The 8,694-nt window shown below is 37.8% G+C and overlaps 1 protein-coding gene across 1 annotated transcript; it reads left to right on the top strand.

The window, feature by feature from the left end:
- Positions 1-349: 349 nt before the first annotated feature.
- Positions 350-8,371, top strand: LOC124421444. Its single transcript, XM_046956665.1, has 2 exons — positions 350-824; positions 6,730-8,371. Exon 2 carries the CDS (start codon positions 6,734-6,736, stop codon positions 7,358-7,360), a length of 627 nt encoding a protein of 208 aa, XP_046812621.1. The 5' UTR covers positions 350-824; positions 6,730-6,733; the 3' UTR covers positions 7,361-8,371.
- Positions 8,372-8,694: the final 323 nt, after the last annotated feature.

Below are 8,694 nucleotides of genomic sequence, written 5' to 3'. Positions count from 1 at the left end.
GATATAATGTATTGTAAATTTAAAATATATTACTTAGTGCTAATATGGTTTTATTTCTGAAAAAAAGGAAACAAAATTGCAAATATGGTCAAAAATCGCTATTTTAATGATATTACATGAAAAGATGGTACAAATGCTCCAAAATTGTGGAACAAATGGGCCAAAAATATACAATTTCGGTTGATAGTAACCCCTTAAAACAATTTTAAACAAAAAACCACTCGTTTATATTTGTGTTTCATAAAATATGGTGATATATGAAATACAGGAAAAATTTGAATACTTTTGTGAGGCAATTTTATGTATTTTTTACAAATTTTAAAGAGTGTGTAATTATACCTGTTTAAGTTCGTTTTTTTTTGTACGTGTATTTACGTTTTTTTTTTGATTATTTGATACTTGTTAGGATTTAGTACATTCCCTTTTTTACACCCTTGGGTGGGGATATTTTTCTAAATTCTAACGAGTAAAACCGCTAACGGTATCGGCTTAAATATTGTTCGCCACTTTCTGCCATTAAAATATATCATTATCTTCCTAATCGCTGTCGTATACGTTTCGTATAACCCAAACACAAGGTAATATTTAATAAAGATTTTTATTTAAACAAAATTTTAAAAACACTTTTCGTTTTATTTTCACGCACGAACATTTTGGTCCAATCGAGCCGGATTTAATTTGCCGCTTTCAAGTACACCACAAATTAATTGGTATTCTTTTTGTTTTTATTTGTTTCAACACAAGATCGCCATATTTATTTGGACATTTTGCCAAACAACAACAGGAATTGTAATTTTTTTTGGAACATAAAAACAATTAATAAGGTGCGTACTTGATTTTAAAAAAGTGCAGTGAAAAAATTTAAAGAATAAAAGTGTGCAATTTTTATTTTGTTTATATTTAAATAAAAGTGTGTAAATAAACACACATACATATACACATATACAAAAATATATTACTTGTGTTTTTTGTAGTTGGTCGCTTTGCCAACCCCAATTTAATTTGACACTTGACACTCGTTTATTACTACGTAAATTATCAACTGCGCGTTTGTTTACGTGGACGGACAAAATTATAGAAAAGAAAATAAATCATTTTAAAAAATTTTCTCATTTATAACTAAAATAAAATATTCTCGCGTCGTGAACTGAAAGAAAATAAATTAAATTAATAAAATTGATTGTGGCTTATTGAATAAAAAACAATTTGGTGTAATAGAAGTGTGTTTTTGTTGTGCTTTGAGTAAATACATAAGCTTAAGTATTTACTTCTTTCTTCTTCATTCTTAAGTGGTCACCCTACGGTCGGTCAGTTTGACTATCATATTGTTTAATTAAATTTGACAAAATTAATTTTCGTTTAATTTTGACCAAATTTAGTAGAAATAATTCAAATTTAATTTATTAAATATTTTTTTGATATCATCAATAAAAATTTTGATTTTTTATAAAAGTTTCATACTTTTAGTCAATAATAAATTAAATTTTGTGTTTTAAACTTTCGATTTGAATAGAAGAAAAGGCAAACCATGTCTATTACACCACTTGATCGCTTTATTAGAGCTTCGGATTCGGTTATTAGTTTTGAGGCACAGTATAGAGCTCGTGAAGACACACTTGACGGACTCAAAATTGATTACTATAAAGAGAATTTGAACAAATTGTGGGAAGCGGCTCAGTCGTCTTATGACTTATGTTTAGATTTCTTGACAACTTCTGAGGACACTGAACCTGGTGAGATTGAGGTGTCTGCCGCGAAATTCCAAGCAACTTTTGATGCGTTTGTTGAATGTGCTTGTAGCCTAGATAGGAAAAAACTTCAATTCTCTTCCGTTAGTAAATCTACTGATACGCCAGTAAAGAATCCGAAACCTTGTGACAGTCAACATAATTTGACTTTACCACCCTGCGACGTAGAAATGTTTCATGGCCCGCCTTTCGGGATCTGTTTACAGCCTTATATATAAATAGCTCACGTCTTACTGACATTGAAAGGTTATGTCACTTGCGTTGGCGATTTTTTAGATTCGTGTTTAATTGCGATATTACTCAAATGTATCGACAGATAAGGCTTGACCAGTCTCATACTCCTTTTCAGCGTATTTTGTTTCGCGATTCTCCGACGGAGGAAATAAAGCAGTATGAATTACAGACTGTGACCTTTGGCGTCAATTGTGCGCCTTATCTGGCCATCCGTAGTTTGTTACAGTTGGCAGATGATTGTGAGAGTTAATATCCACTTGCCTCGCAAATTTTACGTAAAGGTATGCACGTTGACGACGTACTTACGGGGACACATGATGTTGAAACCGCTTTGGTTGCTCGTGATCAACTTAAAGCGGCATTATCATCAGCAGGGTTTAATCTTCGAAAATGGACTTCGAATAATAAGACAATTTTAGCAGGTGTCCCCCAGAACATTTGGTAGATGAAAAACTTTTAGTTTTTGTCGAAGCAAGTAGTTCGAAAACGCTGGGACTCCAATGTAATGCTCATTTGGACGCGTTCTATTTTAACGTGGATCCCATAGCATGGCGTTCAAAATATACTAAGCGGGAAGTTTTATCCACAATAGCTAAATTATTTGATCCAGTAACATCATTGTTGTCTTAATTGCTTATCACGAACACATGAGGTTAAGAACTGTACAAGTGCTCATAGCACTTGTACAGTACGCTTCATCATCGGATGAAGCGAATGCTAGTTCCAATACAGTCACGAGTTCTGTTGTGGCTACGCCACCCACTCACTCTAGGTCTGTGGAATCTTCAGCACATACTTCCAACAACAATAATGCAACAATTCTAATCGACAAGTGTTCCACGTGTCTGATAATCGGACTGTACTTTTAGGGACTGCTATGGTGAATATACGTCACCAAGGTATGACATACCCGGCTCGAGCCCTTATTGACCCTGGTTCTGAAACATCGTTTATTTCGAAACGTTTGCAGAATCAGTTAAAGATTACGGCGCATTTGACAAATGCCTAAGTTTCTGGTGTTAACCAGACTGTTACTGCTACTTCTACCAAACTGTGCTCGATCGAAATAGCATCTCCCTTGGACACTTCGATTATTTTGCGGACTAATGCTCTTGTTATACCAAATATTTCAGGTATCTTACCATCTTTTGTCTTATCAGATAAACTTTGTAGGGATTTACCAAATCTTCCACTAGCTGATTCTCAGTTTTTCAAATCCAGACCGGTTGATCTGCTCTTAGGTGCCGATTTATATCCCCAAATTATGTTAGGAGAAATTCGTACGCATATTTTAGGATCGCTATTAGCTCAGAACACAATATTCGGATGGATTATCACGGGTCCAGTGCCATCCTCTTCTGTACAGGTATTTAACACTAGGGTTGACTTTTCGGAAGAGGACAATTTAAACAGTAGTTTACTTCGTTTTTGTGAACTGGAAGAAGCGCCGAAAAGAAAAATTATGTCCCCCCTTGATCGGATGTGTGAGGAAAACTACAAGGCCACAACTCGTAAAGGACCTGATGGACGATATATTGTCACACTTCCTTTTAAATCTGATTTTCCCGAAAAGCTGTCGTTAGGTTCTTCAAAACAGAATGTTAGGGCGCAATTTTTGAGGACAGAAGCTTCCTTGTTGAGAAAACCAGAAATAAAGAAAATGTATGACGATGTAGTAAGAGAATATTTATTTTTGGATCACATGAGGCCAATAACGGAGACCTCGTCTTCTATTTCCTCTTGTTATTTGCCGCACCATCCTGTGATCAAATTGGATCGAAAAACTACTAAGTTGAGGGTAGTTTTTAATGCGTCAAATAAAACCTCAAATGGACTTAGTTTAAATGATTGTTTGTTGGTCGGTCCTACCCTTCAAGCTGATTTAGTCCTACTTATTTTGCGTTGGCGATTTTTTAGATTCGTGTTTAATTGCGATATTACTCAAATGTATCGACAGATAAGGCTTGACCAGTCTCATACTCCTTTTCAGCGTATTTTGTTTCGCGATTCTCCGACGGAGGAAATAAAGCAGTATGAATTACAGACTGTGACCTTTGGCGTCAATTGTGCGCCTTATCTGGCCATCCGTAGTTTGTTACAGTTGGCAGATGATTGTGAGAGTCAATATCCACTTGCCTCGCTAATCATACGTAAAGGTATGTACGTTGACGACGTACTTACAGAGACACATGATGTGGAAACCGCTTTGGTTGCTCGTGATCAGCTTGAAGCGGCATTATCATCAGCAGGTTTTAATCTTCGAAAATGGACTTCGAATGATAAAACAATTTTAGTCGGGTTTCCCCCAGAACATTTGGTAGATGAAAAACTTTTAGTTTTTGTCGAAGCGAGTAGTTCGAAAACGCTGGGACTCCAATGGAATGCTCATTTGGACGCGTTCTATTTTAAAGTGGATCCCATAGCATGGCGTTCAAAATATACAAAGAGGGAAGTTTTATCCACAATAGCTAAATTATTTGATCCAGTAGGATGGCTAGGTCCGGTTATAGTAGTGGCAAAAATGATAATGCAGAGAATTTGGCAGGATCAGATAAATTGGGATGAGAATCTTAAAGTTTCAACGCTGGCTGAATGGGAGAAATTTGTGACTTCATATCATGAAGTCAATAGTATCCAAATTCCTCGATGGGTTCATTATGAACCAGAATCCTCAGTGGAACTTCATGTTTTTTCTGATGCCTCGGAAAAAGCATATGCGGGGGTGATATATGTTCGAGTGGAAACACCTAGAGGAAAAATTTATTCACATTTGCTCACATGCAAGACGAAAGTGGCCCCGATTAAATCGGTTACTTTACCTCGTCTTGAACTTTGTGGCGCTGTATTAGCGGCAGATCTTTTGAAAGCTGTTTTTGAAAGCAGGTTTATTGTTGGACTGATTCCACGATCGTCCTTTCCTGGTTGAAAAAAGACCCCTGTACTTGGGCAACATTTGTTGCAAATAGAGTTTGCAAAATACAAGAGATTGTTGGCAAACATAACTGGCATCACGTCAGATCTGAGGACAATCCAGCAGATTTAGGAAGTAGGGGAGTTACCCCTTCAATTTTAGCTCAGAGCTCTCTTTGGTGGAATGGTCCACATTGGCTTAGAGAGAAAAAGTCTACTTGGAATTTGAAAAGCCTAGGTATGCTTGATACCGATCTTGAAGCTCGAAATGTGAAATCTCACGCCTCTTTTTTTACAAACTATGAGGATGTGTTGGATAGATTTTCGTCACTTGATCGTGCTATCAGAGTTTTATCTTACGTTTTTAGATTTTTCCATAGAACCCATTCGTCTTATAGGAATCGCTATTCGTATGATACAATTACGCTATCTGATAATGAAATAAGACATGTGAAACTACGTTTGGACATTGTGGCTCAAAAGGTCAAATTTGCGGAAGAGTACAAGAGTCTATTGGAAAAAAGACCAATTTCTTCTAAAAGTAGCCTGTTGCCCTTAAATCCTATTCTTGACAATGAAGGTGTCATGAGACTTAACGGTCGATTGGCTAGATCGCCTTCATTGGCCTACACAGAAAGGCATCCTATTTTATTGCCATATTCATGTCGTTTCACTCTTCTTTTAGCGGAATTTATTCATAAGATTTCCATTCATGGTGGAAATCAACTTATGCTACGGATAATACGAATCGAATATTGGATTCCTCGTGCAAAGACCCTTGTTCGGACTGTTGTAAATAGGTGTAAGCGATGTATCTTAGATCGTAAACGCGCTTGCACTAAAATTATGGCTGCCTTACCTCCAGAACGAACTGATTTAGATCGACCGTTTACAACAACTGGAGTGGATTTCGCTGGCCCATTTGATATGAGAAATTTAAATGGTAGATCGTGTCAAATCTTAAAGGCCTATGTATGTATCTTTGTATGTTTTTCCACTAAAGCCATACATCTAGAAGTAACTTCGGATTTATCAACGGATAAATTCTTAGCGGCATTTAATCGCTTTATATCAAGACGCGGTTGTCCACTTACCATCTTTTCGGATAACGGGACGAATTTTGTAGGAGCTTCTCGAGAGTTAGAACGAGAGTTTAAAACATTTTTATCAGAATGTAGAGCTAGGATGTGTACGACGTACGGCATCAACGGCCTTTCTTGGCGTTTTATTCCAGCTGGAGCACCTCATATGGGTGGTTTATGGGAAGCGGGAGTCCGAAGTTTTAAACTTCACTTCCGTAAAGAAGCCCATTCCGGCAAATACACTTTTGAAGAACTTTCGATGGTCCTCGCTAGAATTGAGGCATGTCTAAACTCTCGACCTCTCAGTCCTATGAGTGACGATCCTAATGACATAGTGACTCTTACACCAGGCCATTTCCTAATAGGGTCTCCAATATTAGCTCCACCTGAACCTTTGATTTATCAATCTCCGCTTAGTCTTCTAAATCGGTATAGAAAAGTAAAGGCTTTGACTCAGCACTTCTGTCGTCGATGGAAGGAAGAATACTTGACAGGGCTTCACAAACGTTACAAGTGGAAGTATCCGGAACGCGATATAATAACCGGAGATTTAGTAGTTATTCGAAATGAGCAAATGACACCCACTTCTTGGAAAATGGGAAGAGTAGTTCGGACTTATCCAGGAAGTGACAATCACGTACGCGTCGCGGACATACGTACCGAAAACGGGGTTATAAAGCGACCAATTACCAAACTGGTCGTTTTGACCAGTGAATCTTTTTAATGAATATTTGTTAACCTTCATTGTTTCCTAGCACTATGGAACGCATTATGGCCATGTCTGAAGCTGATCTCCTTGAGGAGTATGGTGAGGCAATGGAGGTTGACACCGCAGCAGCCACGAATCAACCGGGTTCTACCGACAAGTCCGACGATGGCGCCACCAGTATCGCCGCCGTGGAAAACCCACCAGTCTCCGTGATCCCTGCACCAGAGGTCCCAATGACATCCAACAAAAACTCCACTGCACCTGCAGTGGTTTCAGCTCGAGAGGTACCTTTGACCTCACCTGAGCAACTGTCTGCCCCTATGGCAGTACCGGCTCTAGAAGCCGAAACTACGCAAAATCCTGATCCCGTATCAGGTGCCACGGAAGCCTCAGGTTCGAATCCGGTCGCGAATTCAATAAGCGAACAACAAAATTGCCCTCTTTGTAAGCGACGTCATCGACTATCGGGTTGTCGAAAATTTCAAAATATGTCCTTCGAGAGGAGAATTAGGATGGTGTTATTGCACCATTGTTGCTCTCGGTGCCTATCAGCGGAACACATCTCTCGTGATTGTACGAGTAAAGGCCGTTGTAAAAAATGTAAAGGAAAGCACCATTCTATGCTCCACTCGAAGAATCACGTCGCCGCCAAATCTAAAAAAAGCGCTCGAAACTAAGCTACCCGACCAGACGCCCCGTTAACTCTTCGCCGTTGCCGTTGCTTCATGTCGTGACATTCTCACCAACAGCAACCGTTTTGTTGCTTGGCTCAAAAAAGAGCATTCGGGTACGGGCAGCTTTAGACCTTTGCTGCAGTATGAGCTATATTTGCTCCTCCTTAGTTGCAAATCTAAAACTGCCCGTGACCACTGTTGGTGCAGACCAAATATGTCGAGTGAACATTTGTTCACAATATGACCCGACGCAACAAATAACGTTTACCGTTAAAGTAAAGAAAATGCAAGGCATTAAAACACCATTGCAAACAGTTTCGGATTCGGTTAAAATTCATTTTGAGGGACTGCAATTGGCAGACCCTAGTTTTAATGTCTCTGGCAAAGTCGCACTTGTCATTGGTCCGGAAATTGCTCCGCAAGTTTTAAAAGGGAAAATATATTCGAACCCGGGACTTCCGATGGCTCAATACACCATTTTTGGTTGGGTCATTTCTGGCCAAGCCTCTCTTTAAGAGGCCCAGTTCATGGTCTGATTTAAAACCATTCTCCCATGAGAGCAGTATGTAGTCTGCGTAAAACTACATCCCATAGACTTTGTTCTATGGGAACATCTTTACCAGCTGGTCTGGTTTTTGGTCCTATGACCAATCTGTTGTTTGAAAAAATGAATTAAATAAATAAATGGAAAAAAACCTATTACTTTAAGCTCTTTATTCTTTATTAGATTTTACCTCTTAAGTTTATATTATGGTTGCAACGTCCTTTGTTGTTGCAAGGTGGCCGGCAATGTTTAAGTTCGTTTTTTTTGTACGTGTATTTATGTTTTTTTTGATTATTTGATACTTGTTAGGATTTAGTACATTCCCTTTTTTACACCCTTGGGTGGGGATATTTTTCTAAATTCTAACGAGTAAAACCGCTAACGGTATCGGCTTAAATATTGTTCGCCACTTTCTGCCATTAAAATATATCATTATCTTCCTAATCGCTGTTGTATACGTTTCGTATAACCCAAACACAAGGTAATATTTAATAAAGATTTTTATTTAAACAAAATTTTAAAAACACTTTTCGTTTTATTTTCACGCACGAACATACCTTAGGACTTTCTAGACAATATAACAAATTTAATTATTCATTTCACACATTTGACATTTTGGCAAATTTTATAAAAAAGTTTTTATACTAAAAAAAATTTTAAAATATTCGTTGGGCAGAAAAACTAAAATATGTCATCGATAGGAGATCAATAGTCAAATCAAGTACGGTTAGATTTGTCTATTGATTCCCTATTGATCACTTATTTTAGATTTGCTGCTCAACGAATATTTTAA

This window comes from Lucilia cuprina, chromosome 2, assembly GCF_022045245.1.
Source record: "Lucilia cuprina isolate Lc7/37 chromosome 2, ASM2204524v1, whole genome shotgun sequence".
NCBI lineage: Eukaryota > Metazoa > Arthropoda > Insecta > Diptera > Calliphoridae > Lucilia > Lucilia cuprina.
This window is presented reverse-complemented; position numbering and strand designations above follow the sequence as displayed.

What these genes read in the sequence shown, in the direction of transcription:
- LOC124421444 (XM_046956665.1), top strand. Translation starts at nt 6,734, where the DNA reads ATGGAACGCATTATGGCCATGTCTGAAGCTGATCTCCTTGAGGAGTAT.